The sequence below is a fragment of the Sturnus vulgaris genome, chromosome 6 (assembly GCF_052056855.1).
Source record: "Sturnus vulgaris isolate bStuVul1 chromosome 6, bStuVul1.hap1, whole genome shotgun sequence".
Lineage (NCBI taxonomy): Eukaryota > Metazoa > Chordata > Aves > Passeriformes > Sturnidae > Sturnus > Sturnus vulgaris.
Window position 1 is genome coordinate 9508652 of NC_142248.1, and position 22452 is coordinate 9531103.

General features: G+C 40.5%; 1 protein-coding gene across 3 annotated transcripts in view; it reads left to right on the forward strand.

Annotated features, from left to right (window-relative positions):
- Positions 1–1446: 1446 nt before the first annotated feature.
- CKAP5 (cytoskeleton associated protein 5) overlaps positions 1447–22452 on the forward strand; it is a 52871-nt gene continuing 31865 nt past the window's right edge. For 2 of the 3 annotated variants that reach the window (XM_088166881.1, XM_014881827.2), the window contains exons 1-12: positions 1447–1555; positions 11354–11445; positions 11972–12165; positions 13282–13488; positions 15724–15895; positions 16794–16926; positions 17212–17315; positions 17687–17800; positions 18003–18107; positions 20636–20725; positions 20828–20992; positions 21778–21906. In XM_088166881.1, the coding sequence (XP_088023007.1) occupies positions 11389–11445; positions 11972–12165; positions 13282–13488; positions 15724–15895; positions 16794–16926; positions 17212–17315; positions 17687–17800; positions 18003–18107; positions 20636–20725; positions 20828–20992; positions 21778–21906 (1470 nt within the window). In that variant the 5' untranslated portion in view covers positions 1447–1555; positions 11354–11388. Of the gene's footprint in view, positions 1556–5295; positions 5320–11353; positions 11446–11971; positions 12166–13281; positions 13489–15723; positions 15896–16793; positions 16927–17211; positions 17316–17686; positions 17801–18002; positions 18108–20635; positions 20726–20827; positions 20993–21777; positions 21907–22452 lie in introns of those variants that run through there. The other variant, XM_088166882.1, reaches the window with a different exon arrangement.

Here is a 22452-nt window from a genome sequence, read left to right on the forward strand (position 1 = left end):
TGAATGGGGAACTCCCAAACCTTTTCAGACAGAACCTCAACTTGACTTCATTTGAGAGGAACAAGAAGGTAGGAAAAGATTTGAGTTCTAAGAAACCTGATGGTAGCACACACTCTACCCCTATGATTTTGAATCAAGGGCACAATATCTACACTCACTTTTGCAGATTCCTTCACACTCATAATACCTCTCACTCTGCCCCACCTTGCTTTTTTCCCTCTTCTTTAATATGGCAACAGCAGAAGGGGCTGTTCATTTAGTGTGTATTAGAACTGTAGGGATCTCAAGCCTCTGCCAAGTGGAAAATAAAGCTCTGAAGAACTGCTTTTTCTTTCTGTAGGGGGTTTTATTTAAGCTTCTGTTGCCTTTTTTTGTAACCAAGAGTTTAAATAATGCAAAAGGCTGAGTAATGAATGAAATATCCACTAATAAGTGGATAAGTACTGGTGCCAATCTTGTAACACATTCTGTCCCTTTCTATGAAAAAACTACCTAAAACTTTAACTATTTCTGCTCATTTCACAATTGAAACACGCTGCAGAAGCAATTTCAGTCAGGTCATGAAAAAATTTCCTGTCTTTCAAAAAGCTCCTGGTGCTTGTGTGGCATGGTGAGAAGGCAGTGTAAGATTGCAGTTGTGGGCATGGCACTCTGCTGTCCCTTGTGTTCTATTCTGATTACCCATAAACATTTTTCCTTCAATTTTTAAAGCTGAAGTGAAGAAACAAAGGAGAGAAAATACACTGTGCTCCAAAAACGGTTCACAGAACCGGTCAGGGTGGAGAGGACACTGGGGGTCACCTGAGCCACCTCCCTGATCAAGCAGGGCCACTCCAGAGTATATGGCACAGGACTGTGTCCAGACAGATCCTGTGCTCCCTAGCGACGGGGACTTCATAACTTCTCTGGGCCATCTTCCAGTGCACGGTCACCCACACACTATAGAAAGAATATTTATATGGAATTCCCCGTGCACCAGTTTCTGCCCATTTCCTCTTGTCCTATTGATTGGCACCACCGAGTAGAGCCTGGCTCCATCCTCAGACACCTTCCCTTCAGATACTGATAGACATTAAAGACGTGCCCTCTCAGTCGTTTCTTGAGTTGCTGCTTTTGCAAACTCACTGACCATAGGCAAGAGAAGGCCCATTCCTCTGTAATATGATATTCCCCAAAGCCGAATCCATCAGCTCTGAGATCCTTTAGCCCTTTGCAAAGGGTCCTGCAGCCTGCCTTAGGACCAGCACCTCTGGCAGAGCGCCCTGCTCTACCCTCCCCGGGACAGGCGGCGGCCGAGAGCGGACGGGCACGGCTCGCTGCTTCCCCAGCGGCGTGCGCGCTCCCGCGGCGGTGCCGCCGTCTCGGGAGCGCGCCGAGAGCACGCGCTGTGCCTGCCGGATTCAAACGGGCCAATAAGGGGCGCGGGCGCGAGCGCGGGCGGGGCCGGCAGCGGCCAATGGGCGCGGCGGACACTGGGAGGTGCGGGCGGTGCTGGCGATTTCAAACCCCGCCGAGTAGTCGCCGGACCGTCACCGGCCCGACCCGCCGGGCCCAGGTGAGACCCGCCGTCCTTGTCCCTTCCCCGTGAGCCTCGGTCCCTTTCCCGTCCGCGCCCGTGGGAGGGTGGCTAGGCCTTCCTCCGTCGCCAGGCCCGAGCCTCCCCGTTTCTCCCGGGAACCGTGTGAAGGCGCAGTCCCAGCGGCGCGACATCTCCCTGCGGGGATGGCCCGGGCCCGTGGGTTGCGTCGGCATCCACCCTCAGAGCCCGGCGGTGTGAGGATTGCGGCTGGTAGTGGCGAGAGGCCGCGGCCTGTACCGCGCCGCCTGTGGAGGTGCAGCTCGCTGAGGCCGCCCGCCAAGCGGGGCGCGATGTGGCCGGTGGGAGCCGCGGGCTCGGCGGCTCCGCTATGGCCGCCTCCGTCCGTTGTGGGGCTGGGGCTGCTGGCGGCGGCCTGCCGTGAGAGGCGGCTGGGAGACTGGGGCTGGCGGGGAAACCGGGCACCCCTTAAGGGAAATGCGGACCGGGCATCTTCTCTCTGTCCCCTGAGGCTGCGTGCAGGATCGGTTCCCCCTCCAGAATGTCCTAAGGAAAACGTTCTCTGAGGTGATTGTAGCCTAAAGACCAAAGGCGAGAGCTCATCTCTTGTTTCTGTAGCTCTCTTTTTGGGTGCAAGTGTTAAGATTATCAGAGCTCCTCACCAAGAGATGCTTCCTGTTGGATCCTCTGTAGTATATTGCGAGGAAGGGCTGGATACAAGTGTGTGTCCCATGTTTCTGCATACACACTTTTCCCACATTTCATTTGATTCTGTTTCTCAATCAGACAGTCATGTGATTCTTCCCAAAGACAGTAGTTTTCAGGTTGGTGTACAGAGGGTTTTCCTCCAGAATCTGGTCCTCTGTCAGTGGGAGACCCGAAGTTTTTGGATCAGAAGGCAGAGGCTGAGGAATGATACTTCTGTGCACCTTAAGCAAACCAGAATTCTGTTCTAAAAATAAAATTTAAAAGTGCTACAGTTTTCTAACTGATTTACAGTTTTCTATCTGATTATTCTGAGGTTTTTGCTGATTTTAGTGTTTGATTTTCTGCTGTTTCTGCTGAACTGCAGAGCAGTTCAAGGTGCCTTGTGCAGATGAGAAGGGATTGTCAGGATGTTGAGCTACCAGCAATGGGAGCCCTTCCTAATGTATTCCTTTTGTATTAAAGGAAGTGTATATGCTTTGAATGAATCTATTAGTTTGAAGCTCTAAAGCTGCTTACTTCAGGATCCATGGAGTCTCGAATATTGGAGTATTCTAAAAGCCTCCTCACAGAAGTCTGTTACTGAAACTTTGAGAAATGTTCACCTCAGAAGGTAGAATGATTGAGTGCAAATTGCCTGTATAGTTTTGATTCCTTGGTGTCCAACATGATGATTGTGTAAAATTTAGAATTTGGTTTGGTTTTCTTGCCTTAGGCTTGGCCTTTCTTTAAACTTTACTTCCTCCCATATTGAAATTACATATTCACCATTTGGTTTTTTTTCTACTTCAAAAATTGTGATAGGGCTAAGCCTTATATGCAATATTGAGAGAGTGATACATTAAAGCAGAATCACTGGCAAATGGCTTTGAGGTACAACAGATTGTTTGTTTCTAAACAAATGGTTGCAGATGTATCGAAAGTTATTCTCAAAAACACAAAGTTGTGCACATTAACTTTAGGAAAAATTATGTGACAACTTGACGAAAAGAAATTTGAATTTTAGCAGTATGAGAGTTATTCAGTCTGCTTTAGATCTGTATTGATGGAAGGTTTCTCCCTTGATATTCTGATGTGAAAAAGGGAATGCATGGTGATGGAACATGATTCCTGGTTCTTGTACACATAGGACTTGAATCTTGTTAAACTTAACTTTCGTGCTGGTTCTTGTCCTTCCCCTTCTATGGGCCAGTTATGTAAGCTGGGCCTCTGCCTCTGAAGACATGGTTTGCCACAGCGGGGCTGTGCTCTCATACTAGTGTCTTCTAAAACGGCAAGATCTTGTTTCTATTTAATAGTCAATGCAGAAAACCTGAATTTCAATGGAATGTTATAAATTGTTTCACTGTGTGTGTTTGGTGATAAATTTACAGCTGAGAAGAACTTAGCAAGTTGTACATACCTTCAGTCAATCCTTAGTTATATTTTTCTTTTGCTAGCCAGTTGTCGTCTGCAGCACTTCTGTTTGCCCCTTCTTATGTATCACTTATGCACATCTTGACCAGTACATCCAATTAGAAACTGCTCTGAATGTTTTGTGGAGTAGAGATAACTATCTTAATTATCTAATTCAGAGGATTTTGTTGTGTAGGATGCATGACTGGAAGGACACTTGAGAGATGTAAATGCTTGCAAACCTTTAATTAAGGTTTTAAAAATCACAGTCAGTGTTCATCTGTTTCCCTTTTTCTCTGTTCCTACCTCTACTTTGTTCTACGCTACCTATATGATTTATAAAAGAAATGTATAAATTTGTATTGCTAATTTGTTTGTAAACTATTTAATGTAAATGGTTTGTCAAGTCTCTGCTAGAGAAGGATGGCATTAAAGCCATTTGCATCTGCAGCAGAGTGGTTGGTTCAGGACAACATAGTCCAAGACTAATATGGTGTTGCTTTGCTGATGCTTTGTTGTGGACTGTTCCCAGTGGTTCATGTTATATGGGTGGAGTTCTGAAGTGACATTGAAAAGCCTTGTACCCTTTTCTTTAAACTAAATATTGCTTTGCACTGGGCAGTGTTGCTCTGGCTTGTTTGAATAAAGAGTCTCTTGACCTGAGCACTTGTACATTGTCTGGGGTTGTCTCTGACAGCTCGATTGCTGCCAATGTCAGGTGTTGAAAAGCAGAAGCTGCTGTGCATGTTCGTACCTTCCTATTGCAGGAGGTAGAGTGAGGTGGTAGGAAAAGTAACTCGGACAGTTATTCAGTGGGAAGCATGGTTGGTTCTGGAGGTGTCTGGAAGAGGCTTTTTTCTTCAGCTAGCTAAAAAGATGGCTGGAGAAATACAGCCTTATCACACGGCTTGATGCTCTTCTGAGGAGGAAGCAAGTGATACCAGCTTCTTCAGTTGCTATTGTCACTATAGAAAAGGCATCTCAAAATGTCAGACGATGGGCTAGAGATTGCTGATGAATCAGCTCCACCAGAGTGCTGTCATTACACATCTCGCAGCAGCATGAAATGCGGGGATGGTATGGTGCCAGGCTCTTCATTCGTGCCTCCTTTGGAAGGCACTGTTTCTCCTTCCCCACGGCTGGCCTTGTTCCTCCTGTCGGGTTTCAGAACCGCTCCCTCCTTCAATTAGGGATTGCTGGATGATTGGTGGCCTGGGATAATGTCTGCTGCATGCTCGGGTATGACCGCAGCTCCCTCTGTTAGAGTAGTAATTGTTCTGACGGGTATGGGCGTTCGGGGTATGAGTCATGAAGACAGCAGGCCTGGCGGGCCAAGCTGGTCACTGGTCGCCGGCCCGGCGGCCCCTTCCTTGCCGAGAGGCGGCACCGCAGCCGCCGGCAGGGCCGGGCAGCGCCCGCTGCCGCTCGCCTGGCCCCGCGGGGGCTGCTCGGCGGCGGCGGGAAGGGAGCGCGGTGTGCCCGAGGCCGCTGCGGGGTCAGCGCGGCGCGGCGGGCGCTGCCCTGCCCTGCCCTGCCCGCCTTTGTTTGGCCCCGGCGCGGGCCGGCTCCCGCCCAGGTGCGGCCGCGGCGCCCCGAGCCCCGCCCGCGGCGGGGAGGGGCTCGTCCCGGCCCGCCCGCGGTTCCCGCCCGCCGCCGCCGGGAGCCGGCCCGGAGCTGTCAGGGTGAGTGTCCGGCCAGGCCCAGCCGAGCCGCGGGCGGTGCGCGGCGGCGCTGGCAGGGCCCGGCCCGGCCCGGCCCGGCCCGGCTTGGGGCGGGGGCGGCGGGCACAGACAATGCCGGGCGGGCGGCCTGCCTGCTCGCCGTGCCCGGCCGCGGCCTGCGGCCAGACACCCGCGGAACGGGAAGCGTCGCCGGGCTGCGGGGACGCATCTGGGGCTGCGGGCACAAGTGGAGGGGGTGCTCTTCTGGAAGGTGCTGGGGATGGCGGGGGCGCCGCTAGTTGCAGAAGGGAAGCCGTGCTGGAGGGAGCTTCCCTTGGAGAAGGAGGGAGCTAGTGATGTCTCCGCGGGAGCTTTCCTTCATCAGGAGTTCAGGCCGTCCTTTTAAAGAATATCACATGAGCCTTTTCATGCCGGAGCTTTGTAAAAGCTCTTGAGGGATGGGGGGCTTTGCAGCTTACAAACACAGTCCCACTGACACCTTTCACTCTCAGCTGTCCTCCCTTAGAATTATGTCAGTGAATGCCTATGCACTTGCCCGTGTGTTACCCTTTTCCCTTTTGCCCTTCTCGGCTCTCTAAGACTGGCTTCACTCCAGGCTTACCCATGCAGTTACAAATTGCTTTTGGTCTTAAGCTGAAACAGAAGGTCAGTGTATTTTGCATTGTCTCTCACTTTCAGATGAATGGATAAGAGCAGGCCTGGTCACTTTCAGAGGCCATGTATTAAAATGTATTTTTCCAGAGAAATTAAGTGTTTAAATATTTTACCAATAGCTTATTATTTGTGCTCTTAAAATTTCACTGAGGTGAATTAGGACATACAAGTTAGAACAAGCAAGAGAAAATTTAATGCTGGTTGTTCTTGAATGCCATTTCATTGCTGCTGAAGCAGTAGCTTCCCTTTAGCACAGGTTTCTCCTTTTTTTTCATTATTCTGAAGTCTCTGTTTTTCATCAAGAGTCTGTGTATCTTGCAACGTATAGTTCATCTACCAATTGAAAATGCCAGCCTTTAAAATTCCATAAAATTTTTATTGTCTTCTGTGTTATAATTACTTGAGTTTTCAACTTTTTTTTTTCTGAGCTATTTTATGTTGTGTCTAATGGGAAGGTTTGGCTGGCAAATACAAAAAAAACCCAGTGTTGGGCTAAACTTCTAAGAAAGTGGAACATTGTCATTTCAGAGCCAAAGAGCAAATGTGACCCAAAACTGCCATTAAACAAATAAACAAACAAACAAATAATTCTTTCTGTTGGGAAAACTGTGGCTGTACTAACAGAGATCTGTCTGCCAAGAAGTATAATTTTATCTGAAATATGACATCCAGTTACATACTCTCCAAATTTGTGCCCTACTGTATAGGAACATTTCAAATGGATTTTTTGTTTAGAAAAACCTGTCTTGATTTCTCAGAACTTATTCTTGAGTAATGTTTTTGAGAATCTTTCAAAATATGAAAATATTTGATGATATTCTTGTGCAACAGTAATATTCAATAGGTGAAGGTGAGTGGGGAGAAATAGACAATCAGTATCAATAAACAGCTGGTTTTGTTTAGCATGAAATGGCTTCCTAGTTTGCCATTGTACATCTTCTGTAGAAAATGGTCTGGAAGCTGACACTTCACAGTAAAATACAGTGATAGGTGATAAATGTATGTTTCAAAGGAAGTCACATGTTAGAATGTTAATGATATAAAGATTTTTCTTTAGCAGTACCCCATACTATGATATTAATGCTGTTCAGCTCTCCAAATTGTAGCTGGAAAAGCATTTATTTAGAAGTTGAGTAGGAGCTGTTCAGAGTAGTGCATGGTGAATCCAAACTTTGATGTTTTCATACTTTCTCATGATTTTTTCATGTATTGATATATTTGTTGCCCAAACGTTCATATATTCATTTGGGAATTCTCACTTTCACGTTTTAAATTCTTTCATTTGTGCTGCTTTGTAAACGCTTTCCACTCCTACTGCATTTTGTGTGATTACTCTTCAAAAGATCCTGTTCTTTCCTTGATGGTCTTCATTTTCTTGCTGTTTCGTGATATAAACTTGCCCTGCCAAGAGCTGTCAGGAAAGATTTGTTATTCATCTCCACTACAGATTTCTCGGGTGACTTGCTTTTGGAAATGTTGCATTGACCACTTTTATGACAAATGTCTCTCTCAAAACTTACTTTGGCAGTTCAGTTGCTTCAGAGGTCTTGTTTTCTGGATTTTACCAAAATGAATGAATGACTTAATTCTGTTTGTTCCAAGTTGCAGCAACAAAAAAATGTATGTAGGTCAAACACTTCATTGCTGCAAATTCACTAGTAATAACAGAATTTAGCTGTGTATAATGAGGCCACTTGCTATTTGGATGTTGAGAAGTAATGACTTGAGGTTTACATGTCTTTGCAAAGAAGCTTTTAAGAAAAACTTTTTTGTCGAATGTGGGATACTCTATGATCACACAGAACCCAGTGACTTAATTGAAAAGAGAAACAACAGTCTTTTCTTCTGGTAAATGCAAGATGTAGACAGAACAAAATCTTGGCATTAGGACAGACATGAGCAATGATAAAGCTAGAAAGACTGGATGTTTAAGAAGAAGCTATCCCTCTGTGACCGTGGAATACTTTCTGAGAAATTCTATTCTAAAGGGATTTGTAAATTACTGGGGGGAGTATAATTTTATCACTATTTTTAGATGCCAGATTCAGTGCAGAAGGCAACTTAACCCATTTTGTAATTGAAGTATTGATTGTAGATGTTAATGACCAAAAATAGTAGGGGAATTGAGTTGTCCAGACTGAAAAATACAGGTGAAACACTGTTTCATGGTCATTCAGCTCCCTTAGCTATGTCTCTCTTATCCTGTGTTATCCCCACGAGTTAAGTACATTGTGATGTGGGAAGGGAAATTCTAGATTCTGTAGTGTGTCACTAGTGTACAAGCAAGAGGTTGTACTTCGTGGCAGTGAACTGTTGTATATGTGTAAAGATAAAAATAATTGTAAACCAGTATCAGTCTGGTAATGGACAAGCCTTTTTAGTAGAGTTGCTGTCAACTTTAGGGTTTGAACTGAATTGAGGTTTTTGTAGTACTTGATTTAGGACTGTCTTACAGTAAGATTTCTTTCCTTCTTTCCTGGAGAGAAATAAATGTTTCTTTTTATTGTTGAAGTAATAAGTTCATGCTTTTGTCAGTTTTCTAAAAAAAGCAGTGTAGATGTCTACTACAGGTGCCAAAATTTTATCCTAGTGTTTCTGTTGCTAGCAGGTGTGTTCATGCTTTCTTCCCCTTTTTGTTTTGGTTCAGAATAACTATTGTCCTTGTATTGGTTCCTTATGTGTTCTTCAGTAAAAAAGTATGAAAAGTCAATAGCTTGAATTAGTTCCAGATTTCTGATTAAGAATCAGAGCTGCCTAATTTTCTGTAAAGTTCACTCTGCTTTTTCTTCTCAAAGCTGTATGTGACTTTGGGAAGAGTTCACTGTATCTATTTATGTTGTCTGCATCCACGCTGAGGAAGTGCTCCTTTATTTCTATATTGGTTCATTCAAATGAAGATATTCCTAATGCAAGCTCAGTTTTTACTGGCAAAGCTGTCTCTGCTGATGGCACTTGGCTGCAGAACTAATTTGAGGGATGGAGAATTTTACTGCTGGAAACTCTTCACTGTAGGGCAGGTCTGCATCCCTTGCTAGATGGGTTGTTTGGAAAGCTTTTCATGTGGATTCATCTCATTTCTTGCTTTTGGAGAGAAGTCATCACCTTCATAGAGTTAGATATGTTTAACCCCCCACTTCTGTATTTGCCATGAGCATCTTGCTTTTGGGTAAGGGGTGTGCTTTTTGTGTTGTTTTGGTGTGCATGTTTGGGTTTTGATTTTTAGTGGGTTTGGGTTTTTTTGCTTGGTTGGTTTTTTTAATAGGTAAAATGCATTTGGTTTGAATCAGGAGTCTGATTTCAATTCCATTTTGAACTCTCTCAGGCTGAAGGAGGGATAAGAGAGCAAATGAGAGGTTGGAGCAGAGAAAACAAGCAGGACTTGAAACAGATGAAAGCAGATGGAGTTTGGATGCAATAACTCACTTGCCCTTTTGACCTTGTATGATTGATTAGGGTTGGATTGGCCTTTGAGTTCTATTCTCATTGTAAATTTTAATTCAGAGTACCTTTTTTTGTCAATTACTGACATGGAGGAATGCTGTGACTGAGGTGGACGATGTTTTGTTTTTAGTAAGTTTAACATTAAAAAACAAAGCGGAACAGAATTAACAGTAGAATAGGTTTTAGGTATCCTCACTTCTGAGTACTTTGCTTCTTACATAATGAGCAGACCCTTTCATTCTCAGTGGTTTACAGTTCTTTGGCCCTCCCCAAAAAAATTTTTTTTGAAGCACACTTGGTTCCATTGTGCTGATGTCAAGAAAAAAAGCCGTATTGTTGTTTAATTTTGATGAGAAAGGAAACGAGAAGGACAAACTAATAACATTTGGATATACTTGTTTTATCTGTGTAGTCAGCTTATGTTCTGACATTGACTCTTGTTTTACTGCCATTGGGCAAATTAATAGTTCATGCAATTATAGTGAGAACAGTATTAATATCCATAGGAACTTGTAAATATTTAAGCAAGCTTAGTGTAATTTGCTGTGGAGATGTGTATATTGGTGACAAGTAGGGGTTTTGGAGTTCTTTGTGTTTCTTATGTTTTTTTCGTTTTAAATTATTGGGAAGTTGGGTTGTTACTTAAGTATCTTCTAAGTAATCCAGGAAGGAATAAAAAATACTCTTTTTTACTATGTGCTGTTGCTAGCCTAATTTTTCTATTGAGTTAGCTATATGTGTTGGTGTTGTGTGGCTGACAGAAGGCTCTGAAGAGCTTGCTTATATTAATTTATGTGAGTGAAAATACACCTCTAATCCACAGGATTAATTTTCTACAGAGAATCTCTGAGTATTAGGTGAAATACCTTGTAGGCTAAAATATACAGCTTTGCTGGTATAGGCTGAAATTTTGTTAGGAGCATTCTGCCAGTGTTGTGTACTTATATGCCTGTAGTGATAAATTGTTGTGTATGGTCGGGTTATAGCAATTTAGGCTTGGTCTGTGAATTCAGACTGGTGTGTTGAAATGTGTTACTCCCTCTCTGATTTGATTTTGTGCTTATAAATAACACTGGGAGCCCTTTCTACTGCTGCTGCTATTTTCATTTTGCTGACCTCTCTGCATCAGACATGTTCTCTCATTATTTTTTGAGCAGTCAGGTTAGTTGTACAATAAGTCTGAGATGGGCATTGAGCCTGAGATCTCATCTCTCTCATATCCTAATAGTCAGTGTTCTTATTTTAATCTAAAGGAAAGGGAGAAGGGGGAAACCACTAAAACTTGAATGACTAAGGGTTTGAGCCCTACATGTGGCAAGAAATTGATCTCTTGCTGCCAGTTGCTGCCACTGGCTATGTTAGAATTAGGGCAAAAATGGGTTTTGTTCCTCTCGGTAACTTCATTGTAGTTGTGCTGTTTTAAAGTTGTTAAAATGACTGTCCTTACACTTGCATCTGATTATTTTTTAACATTGATTCATGACACCTGTTGCTAAAAGCACGTGTCAGTAAGAGTCAGTTTCTAGTGTTGATGGGAACTCATTTTGGTTTTGTGCTTTAGCTGTAGTAAATTCTTCTTCAAGCTTAGGTAACGTTATATTCCACATGCCTTTTCAGCTTACTAGAAGTTTCACCAATGGAGACTTGTAGTGTCAGAAATACTACAAATTGCACTGCTCTCTAATCTTTAATGGCTTCTGGTCACTTTCTAGAGCTAAAAAACCAGTGGTCTGTTCTTTCAAGTGTGCATCTAAATAAAATTACAACCTTGGATTGCATGTTAGCAATGAGATTTGCTACAGAACTGAGGATTGAGGGTTGGTTGGTCTTTTGTTTTGGATTTTTGGGGTTTTTTTGTTTTGGTTTTATGTTTAATGGTTTTTGGTTTTATGTTTGTTTTTGTATTTTTCTGTTTTCTAACTTGTCCTTATCTCCACAGAGATTACTGTAGTTTCAGAGAGAGCCTGATTTACAATGGGGGACGACAGTGAGTGGATGAAACTGCCCATTGATCAGAAATGTGAACATAAGGTAGGCAATCTTGGATTTGGCTTGCTGTGTATTTCTGTTCATAGTGATTTTGTGTTTCTGTATCTAAATACACTGTAACTGGGTAATCTTGACAGCTGCAGGGTGTGAGTATTAACAGATCTGAAACTGCATCAGCTCTATCCAACCTAGAGGCTGAATAACCTCTATTGAGCAGATTTTAGTAGCGTTATATGGCGTAAGCTTGTGTGCTGACACATCAGTACACTCATTCACGTGGAGAAATTACTCATCTGGAGCTGACACTATTGCTGGGCTCCCACCTCCTCATTGGTGATTGCTGGAACTTGTGAAGAGCAGGGGGGAAGACTGGTATCTCTATTCACATCATTCTTGGCGGGAGAAAAACAAGTATTTTGTCCTGTTGCATGTTATTCATATAGACAATGAAGAGAAATCTGCAGGTGCTGACTTGCTGAGCATTTCCAAAATGATTGAAGAGCTTTGTTAGATTGGTGAGTTAAGGTTGTAATAGCACAACATTTAAATGTCCAATTTCTACTTCCAGCTATGGAAAGCCAGATTAAACGGTTATGAAGAAGCCCTTAAGCTCTTCCAGAAGATAGATGATGAAAAGAGTCCCGAATGGTCCAAGTATCTTGGATTGATAAAGAAATTTGTGACTGACTCCAATGCAGTGGCTCAGCTGAAAGGACTGGAAGCAGCACTTGCTTATGTTGAAAACGCTCATGTAGCTGGGAAGTAAGTAGCCTTTTCTTGCTGCTCTTAGGCCATTAGGACAGTTTAATGTGCCGCTCCCTGAGAAAGGCTGCAGTTGCACATAAATTGTGCAGTGGCCCCTTACAGTTCTAATCTCTTTTGTTAAGAGCAGAACTTGCTTTCTAATCCAGAGAACTTGCTGAATGGCAGGCTTTCCTTGTGGATGGCCTCCATGTGCATATCAACTTACCACAAATTGCTTGCAGTGTTCTAAAAAACTATTGAAGGCACTAGTAAAAATTTCTGAAATGGCAAAAAAAGTGAATCACTAATGTGGTGGTCTAAGTGCTGTGAACTGCAGTCTCTGTTCTCGTTTGATTGAAACAGTCTTATCTGTACAGGAGAGAGCCTTTTTTTCAGGGGGGTATTTGTGTAATTCATACATGAAATACAATGTAGTTATGTTTATGTGACATTGCATCCAGCATAAGTAAGATGAATCTTCATACCTGTGAATTTATTCACTGGATGTGTTTTAGTACTTCTGTGTTGTCTAGCCCATGAAATTGGTCATACTCCTGAGGGTGAAATAAAAGCATACAACAGGCCAGGTTAGTGCTTTGATCCACTGACTTTGTGACCTGATGAAATGAATAAAGGTCTTACCAAAAACAAATAAGCAAACCCAAAGCTTTGTTTGAAAATCTAACCTTGCACACTCCTTGATTTAAAAGTGGTGTCAGTGATTTACTTTATCTGAAGCTTGGAAGTATATGGGAAATACTGTGCTGGGATTATGTACTGATACAGTTAACATATTGCAACATATATAATTCCAGGACACGACATTTATTTGTGAACCTCAACTAGAGAATGTTAAAACACTCTTGAGAAAGTCTACTCTTCACTGGTGTAGTCTGGTATTAGTCTGGAATCATATTAACTATGATCTGTATTCTTTTATAAAACTAAATGATGAAGTTGTCCCTTAGAAAAGGTTTTTTCCTTCAAGGTTATCTTAGGATGCAGTCCCTTCTATGTGAAAACTTTTTGGATTTTAATCTGGATTGGGTGCTGTGTTTTTTTTTCCTGTGGGTAATGATGTAGAACACTTAATTCACATGAATGTTCCAAAAGTAATACTCTCTCATCTTTCAGGACAACAGGAGAAGTAGCATCTGGAGTTGTAAATAAAGTGTTCAATCAGCCAAAGGCCAGAGCAAAAGAGCTGGGTGAAGATATATGTCTAATGTATATAGAAATTGAGAAAGGAGAGGCAATACAAGAAGAATTATTAAAGGGTCTGGACAACAAAAACCCAAAAATCATAGTAGCGTGTATAGAGACACTGAGGAAAGCACTGAGGTAAGATTTTAGCTCATGGTGTTTTTTGTGGTTTTCTTCTTTGCTTTTTCCTCACCCCAGCAATATGTGGAGTCTAATTTTATTGCTGAAGTCTTTAGCAGGCCCTTGTTGTTGCTGATTAGAGCTCAACTTTCCTGAACTTGTATTTTTTGATAGCAACAGTTGACAGCATCACTGGATTTGTTAGATGTGGCACTTTTCTGTGTTGTACAAGCCTCATCTGGATCTCTTTCATTCATGGTAACTTTACCAAACTTCCATTTTCCCAGCCATTGAGAGAAGGGCAAGGTTAGTGTGTCTTGTCCCAGGCTGTGAAGCTTCTCTTCTGAATGTCTGTAATAAACTCACTGATGTGAAAACTAAGATGGAGTTTGGTTTTTTAAACTACTGTTTTCCTCACTGATGTGAGCATGTTTAATTGGGTACACAGTGTGTGTTTCTAGAAGAAAGAAAAAAAAAAAACCCAGGCTCATTGCACATAAGCTTCCATTGTCCATATAATAATTCCTTTATTGAAAAGGAGATCTGCTAGTACTCCCTAAAAATCAAATCAAATTTAAGATGATGTAGTAGGCTTCAGTATTAGATTATTTTTTAGTTCCACATCAAGTTTGTTTGCTGCCTTTGAGCGAAAAATACTGGGCTTTATGGAATTCTTATACTTCTCATGTATATATAATTTACTGAACATTAGGGTTTGTTGTTTTTTTTTTTTTTAAAGGAAGCAAAAAATTTTGGAATTAATGGACAAAACACTTCTTTATGAGTAAAGTAGCTCATGTGAAAACTGTATATGTGGAGAGTGCCTTATGTTAAATAATTTTAAATTGCTTATCTGGTTAAATGTCCTTTTAACAGTGCAGTGTAATTAGAAACCTGCATAATCTTCTTCCTTAGTGTCTTTCAACTAACTACTTCTTTAAGATGTGCCACATGGTTTTTTTCTTACATGCTGTATTTTATTATTTTGTGATTTTAAAATCAAATACACTCATGCACCCCTTCATCTTCTGCATCTGAGCTATATTGCTGCTTTTATTTTTCTTATGCTTTGGGAGGCTTTCTGCATTGATAACAAAATTTGTCTGTGTTGTACCTAGGTGGGTAGCTTGAATGCCTAACTGGTTTAATTTCTGGTATTTTCTATCTTGTACTAAGGTTTCTATTCTTTCTTGTTAGATTAGATTATATGAATTAGATATGAATAAGTTTGCATAGGCATTTCCCCCAGTATGCTCTTTCTGTGTCATGATAGAAAAATTGAATTCTCGGGCAACTCATTTCTTCACATATTTAAATTGTGTTACTTCCAAGACCCCTTTTGAAGGTTTTTATACTTAGTGTTTTTAGAAGTTGATATGGAAATAAAATGGTGTGCACTAGAATTTCTAGAAAGTGAGACATGTAGATTTTAGTTCTTGAGCAGCCTTTTTTGGTAGCTTTTTTATGTGGAACTTGAATTGGAGGGAACCATAAGAAAGTGATGGGTAGAAAGGTTAATTCAGAAATACGAAGAAATGTTTTTAAATTTAAAAAAAAAATTCTTTTGAGGTGATTTATACATGATGCCTTAATAACTATAGTAGTTTACTATGAGTTTGAAAAGTAAGTTCATGTATTAAGTTCAACAGCATGTAGAGTCTTCTGTTATAGAAGGGTGATTGGCTGGGGAAACTCGTTTTATGTGTTCCTTCAGTTCCTTCAGGCACATATTTCAGCACATATGTTTTCTGTGAAGATGACCCAAGCTCACTATAATTATCTGGTCCAACAAGTGAAAAAGTGACTAATGCTTTTACTGCAGTTTGCTTCCAAGGATAGACAAAGGAGAGTCTATTCTGATTTAAAAAAAAAAAAAAAAAAAAAAGTAGGTCATACAAATTTTGTTCTAAGGACAACTTCTTTCTTTCTTTCTTCTCTCTTGTCTTTTCTTCCCCCCGGCAAGGGAGCTGATTTAAGCACTGGATTGTATTTAAGTGCTTTGAAGTAATTTGAGAGGCCTGATTTTGCAATTCCAAGCTGGGTGTGGAGGTTAATTTTGATAGGGCATATATTCTTTAAATTCTACAGTAGCATCTCAAAATAATATCTAGCATAATGGTTTGAGTAAGTGACGAAATTGCTAAATGTGCACTGGAGGACTTTCATAGACTGTTTTTAAAAAAATGAGTTATTTGTGGATGGATCACTTTCTGTTCATGGCCACTGATGCAATTCTGTGTGTTTAACTTTCAGTGAATTTGGTTCAAAGATAATCTCACTGAAGCCAATCATCAAAGTCTTGCCAAAACTTTTTGAATCTCGGGAGAAAGCTGTCCGAGACGAAGCCAAGCTCCTTGCTGTGGAGATCTACCGATGGATAAGGGATGCTTTGAGACCTCCACTGCAGAACATAAATTCTGTTCAGGTGGGCAGGAAGTATTTGTGTATCTAAACATTTGATGCTCATCCTCCCTGTTTCTGTGATGTTGGGCATTCTTAAAGACAAAAGAATGTGGAATGGGGTTTTTAGCTTTACCCAAAACGTTGGTCACTCCTAGTCCTTTGTAAGGAAATCATAACAATGTTGAGTTGCTCTGAATATACATGAAGTTGTGGGGTGAAGCCTTATATTGAAACTGAAGATGGCAACTGAGCAGTAGAATGTAGCAAAATAGTTGCATTGAAAGTCTTCAAGTCAATAATTTTTATTCTTGATTTTCTTTTTTCCTGAAGTTTTTTTCTCTGTGCATCCTCTCATTCTGATGATGCTCAGGATGTGACATTTTCCCTTCAGGAAGTGGCATTGCATTATGCTAGATAGATATATAGAATATTTCATCATGTAAAACTTTATAAATTATGCATCCTTTCCTCCTACCCACTTGAGTTAATTATGTTCAGGTGGAAAGCAGTGGCTTGCTTTAAAAGGGCATGGTTTTAAAAAAACCAAACTGTTTCATCAAATCTAGCTCAGCATGTTTGTTTCATCTTAGTTTTAGTATGTAATAATAGCGTGGCTGTAAAGAAAAGCTTCCTTCGTGCTCAGCCATTTTTATTTCACAGTGCCTACAAAGGGGCCATACCATTCTGACTGTTCTACTATTTTTTTCTCATGTAAATGCTTTGCAATAATATTCTCTTCTGTGGATATACTTGAAGAGTTCTGAACAGTGAATGTGAAGTCACTTCTTTAGTGGCAGAAAAAAGATAGTAGTGAAAGGTAGTGCTATCTTGGCTTTGAAATGGGAAAACTGTAATGGCTTGCTTGTTGTGGAGTATGTCCATAATGTCTCTGATATGATGATTCTTTTCCCTTTTGGCAGCTAAAAGAACTGGAAGAAGAATGGATCAAAGTGTCATCAGCTGCTCCTAAGCAGACCAGGTTCCTGCGTTCTCAGCAGGAGCTGAAAGCAAAATTTGAGCAGCAGCAGGGACTTGGAGGAGATGCAGATGGAGGTAAACTATTTAATCTCTGAACTCTATTGGCAAGTATATTGTATATAGTTTGTGAAGGGATGCATTAAATTGTAAAGGAGCTTTTACTCAAGCTGGTGCAAAACGTGGAGTGCACTACACAAGAAGAAAATGTATCTGAGGCAGAAACTTTATATGAAATAGTATCTGTCTTTTGAAATAACAAAATCACAACTGCTGATAGTGTTTGTTAAACAATGAGCCTTAGGTGATGCTCTAGTCAAAATTTTGTGTCACTCTGCTTATATTTCTCTCTCCTGGTTGCAGGAGATGATGATGAGGAAGAGGCGGTACCACAAGTAGATGCATATGAGTTGCTTGAAGCTGTAGAAATTCTCTCCAAGCTTCCCAAAGACTTCTATGAGAAAATAGTAAGCATAAGCTTAAATACTACCTGGTAATTCTTTGTATAGCTAATGAGTCTAAAGACTTATGGGCAATTCTGCAATATGTGCTTTAGTGCCCCATGGATAATAACAAACTAGTGTTAATAACATATGGGCTATCATAAATAAGTTTTAAAGTTGAATTTAGCAGCAAGAAAGCTGTAATTTTAAGAGGCTGAAGAATGTCCTGAGAAAGGACTGTTTTTCATATTTCATTGCCATTGCTGATGTTGAACTGTAGGGAGACCTTGGTTTTCCCAGGATGGAATAAAGGTTTTTAATCTAAGGTTTGTGGCAAGTATGCTTCTCTAGAACTGCTTGTATTTATAGATTAATGTAAATTATTTGCTCTGCAGGAAGCAAAAAAGTGGCAAGAAAGAAAAGAAGCTCTAGAGGCTGTTGAACTGCTGGTGAAAAATCCCAAGCTGGAATCAGGAGACTATGCAGACTTGGTGAAAGCTCTCAAAAAGGTAGTAAATAAAACTCAGAATGAACATATAGCTTAATATTTTTTGTAATTTATTTGTATGATAGTTTAAAACTTACAGTTGATATAATACTCATGAGTAACAAATTACTAGCTGGAAGAGTTGTGGAAATAACCTGATCTGTGGCCCACTGATTATTTTAAGAAATTCTTTCATGTCTCTGACACTCAGATTTTCTCTTCAGGTTGTTGGAAAGGATACAAATGTTATGTTAGTTGCTTTGGCTGCCAAATGCCTTGCTGGACTAGCTACAGGCCTCCGAAAGAAATTTGGACAGTATGCAGGGCATGTAAGTAAGACTATGTACTTTTTCCTGATTTTATTCATGCTGGACACTTTTTTCCCTTTTCTTTTTCAAGCCTTGGTATTTATCAAAGGTATTCTATGTACAAGTAGGAATGCTTACCAACCCCTTAAAAGAGTAAGCATTGAAATACTTGCCCAGATCTTTGTAGCTGAAGTTTCAAAGGACCTTCTTCATTCATATTCAGCAACATGAAGCTTTCTGTTGCAATAATTTTCTGTACTAAGAAAATTGAACTGTTCTGCCATTAAATGAACTTTATTTACATTGCCTCATTCTAGAGATACCCCCACAGGAATGCATTTGTAGGCCACAGTGGAAAGAACAGCTTCTAAATCAGAGTTCTATCTAACACCTCCATGGTGTATGTTTTATGTTGGCTGAGTTTTTTTGAATGTTGGGGGATGGTAGGTGGTGGGTGTTCTGTTTCCTTGTTGCCTGGGTTTTGTGGGGGTTTTTGTCTGCTTTAAATAGCAAAAAATTGTGAGATTTTTGGTACCTTAATGTTCTGGTGCTCCAATTTAGTGCTGTTTGTTCTCTCCTTTGCTGCTCTTCTCTTATCAATAGCTAATATCAGGGAATACAGGGCAATTTAACCAGTATGAGGAAACAAAGAGAGCTTTTAGTAAGTTGCAGCTCTCACTTGTTTCTCAAGCCTGTGCTACTGTGTTCTTTAAACTGCTCAAATTTTTCGTGTGATAAGCAAGAGTAATGGGATTAGAGAACTGATGTACCTGGCTGCTGGTAGTGTTCTCTGAATTGGGAAGTTGCTGAATCTCACTGCTTCAGAAACATTCAAATCTCCTGAACTCTGAACAACAGTTTGGACAGTCACTTTCATTCTGAAAGCTGTCTGTAGTTATAAAAATCATTCTTGCATCTCCTTTATAGTTGATTTCTGAAGGTTCAGAGTTAGTGTTGAAAAAGCCAAACTTCTAAAATAAGAGTGAAGAGTGTAGCTCTGTGGTTGCCAAGCAAATGGTGTTGAGACCATGACTTTTTCAATTCTGTAATGGCAGCTCTGAATTGCATAACCTCAGTACTCATTTTAGCTGTTCACTTGATTTGTTTGCTGCATTAATTTACTTGTGAGGAAGATGTAGACTTCTCCTGAGAGTGGGCACTGAAGTGTTATAAAACAGAATTGTTGCTAGAATTGTATGATTCTAAACTATTACTTAAATACAGGACTGCAATGCTAGTTTGCAGTCTGTGTTCTAACAAGAGCAATGAAATCATGCATAGAATTGTACTCCTCACTGTAATTGAGTACATGTGTGCCAGCTTCACCTCTGACTGTATTTGTATCCCTGAACTGATTTTACTTCTTTCCCTCTCACATGGGCTATGGCTTCTGACTTCCACATTAAAAAATGCTCATTTTGCCTGTCAATACTTTCTAAAACAGAAGCTTAATGATTTAAAATATCTCCTCCTTATGACTTTGTACGGTGTAGGGGTGTCTAGTATCTGCAGCAGCATGTATGATGGTCTTTGTGGTGCCATCTGTATTATCTGAAGAGTTTTTGAGTGTTGAAATCTGTGACCTGGGAATTTGGAGGTTGCAGCCCAAAAAAGGGTACCACCTGAGCCAAGGTCACAGTGTGTCCCAAGGGGTTGAGATACCACAGTCAGCTCTGAATAAAAAGTAAATATGTTTTTTGTTATACAAGAGCATATAACTTCTGTAAAGCATCTGACTTCTTCCAAACTATGAACTGTTATGTCTATTAAAATCTTGAAAATAGCCTGCTTTCCACAGTTAAGATCTGCATGTTTCTGGCTCAGTGACAGGAGTCCTTACTATTACGGAGCCCATACTAGAATTGACCTGTTCGTATTACTGGCACATGAGAGTATCTACAGTGTAGTTATTTTTACTTTTTTTTCCCCTTGAATGTTTTATTTATTTGTTTTTTTCAGCAGTGACTCTCTGAGCACCTAGACTAGGTAGAAATTGCTGTCAAATTCCAGTATGGCATAGTTCACTGTCAGATGTGCTTTTTCAAGGGGATAGATCTGAAAAATACTGCTGCAGTGAGGATTCTGATTGTTTTAGAATCATGATCATCAGCTATGGATCAGATGAGGACTTCTTAATGAGCCATGCTTAGTGCTGTCAGAAGGCTGGGAAAGAGGGGACAGGTTTAATGCCTGCTTGGATTCTTAGAATACAAGAGCACAGCACCCTTTATGTTGTGAAATCATTCATTTCCATTCTATTGCTTTGTATTCCAGCATAATTCCATAATCTGTAATTATGTCATATCTCATATGTCTGCCTTTTGTTATGAAATTAAAAATCTCTATTTGTTAATAGAGTGACTGGAATGGGTTTAATATTGGAGAACAGCAACAATAAACTAGTTTAGACTGCTGTTGTGTACTTCTGGAGGGATACAGTGGAGATATTTGAATTACTGGCTTCTCTGCAAAGTACCAGGGCGCAGACTATCAGGCTTTCCAGTTATATTGTGAAGAGGAGGTTGACATTTTTGTTCCCTTTTCCATAGGTTGTTCCAACAATCCTGGAGAAATTCAAAGAGAAGAAGCCCCAGGTAGTGCAGGCACTGCAGGAGGCCATTGATGCAATCTTTCTTACAGTAAGTAAGAGTCAAAATTTCCCTGTTGTCTGAGCATTGGTCTCTAATTTTGGTTTGCTTTTCTCTTTACTGAAAAAATGACTTTTTTATTCAACACTGTAGACCACGTTGCAGAATATAAGTGAAGATATTTTGGCAGTAATGGACAACAAAAACCCAACAATTAAGCAACAAACATCCCTTTTCATTGCAAGAAGCTTCAGACACTGCACACCTTCTACTCTGCCAAAAAGCCTGTTAAAACCTTTCTGTGCTGCACTTCTCAAGGTAAAGCAGAAGGAGTTGAAAATTCTCTGGCATTGACTTGAGCACTGTTGTTGTGAAACCTTGGATTGTTTGGGGAGAAAGACCTGAAGGTAGTGCAGGGACCAGACAGTTCCTGTGTGCTCTGTAGCCCTCAGAGCCACTTTTGGCTGATGTCAAACATGAAAGTGATTGTCAGTCAGGGGAGCAATTTAGTTTCCTTTATCCTAGCTTTTTTGAAGCTCACTTAAGTTTATAATAGATTAAGACAGCAGTTTAGGACTATTATCCCAGACACTGCCACTTGCTTCTTGCACATATCTCTAACAAGTTTTTGTTGGAGTGCTATTGTTTGCTATGAATAAAAGAACAACCATCATTGATTCATACATGGCAGTGTTACTAGAGCATTTATCAGTGTGAATGATAATGATGTATAATTTTTTCTTACTGCAAATAGCCCTTTCCTTAGTATAGGTAATATCCCTGGCTTAAAAAATTGAGATTTGAACAAGATTGCAGAACTTTAAACTTTTTATGAACTTTCATGATGTTTAAAGCATGAATGTTCAACTTCTTCTTGTGGAAAAAAAAGAAAGATGAGAAAATGGCTGTATCTGAGAAAGAAACAGTAAACTTGGTCAGTTCATAGGAAAATAGAACTGAAAAACAGCCTTTTTCTTTCTGTAGTGGAATGTCAAAGATTTCTCTGTAGTAGATTTAGATTTTAAATAAGGGGAGGGGATTTATATGGAAGATGTTTAGATATGAGCCACAAGTCACATGACATAAGTTGTTTTTCTCTGCAGCATATCAATGATTCAGCTCCTGAAGTAAGAGATGCTGGATTTGAAGCATTAGGCACTGCCTTGAAAGTAGCTGGAGAGAAAGCTGTGAATCCATTTCTAGCAGATGTAGACAAACTAAAGCTTGATCGGGTGAGTATTGTTGTTGTAAATGTTGTAAAAAAGGCTCAGTGTATCCATTTAAGATGCATCTTAGGCTAGAGAAGATGTAAGATGATGCTTTAGCCTAGTTAATTTAGCACAGATTTTTGAAGATGTATTTTTACTTAAATGTTACTGATGTTACAGGGAATCTGAAAATCTCTTCATTCTTACATTAAGTATCTCGCTGTATTATTGGTGAGGTCAGTTGTGATACTTAGTTATGGTCTTGTTTGGTGGTATATGGAGTTTTGGTTTTTCTTAACACTTCTTTGTCTGAAGCAAGCTTTTAGGTCACAACCATATGATCTAATTTTTTATTACTAGGATAGGATTTGGTATTAAAGACTTCCCAACAACGAAGTTGTTATACTTTTGCATAGGCTGACAGGTATGTTGACTGAATGAGGATTTTATAATTTAATGTGCTCAGACTTAGTCTTAGAGTCTGAGTATCAGTAGGATGTCAATGGTTTCTTTGTATATAAATGTACTTCATTTTGAAGTAGGAGAATTATTTTGGCAATACAGTGGCCG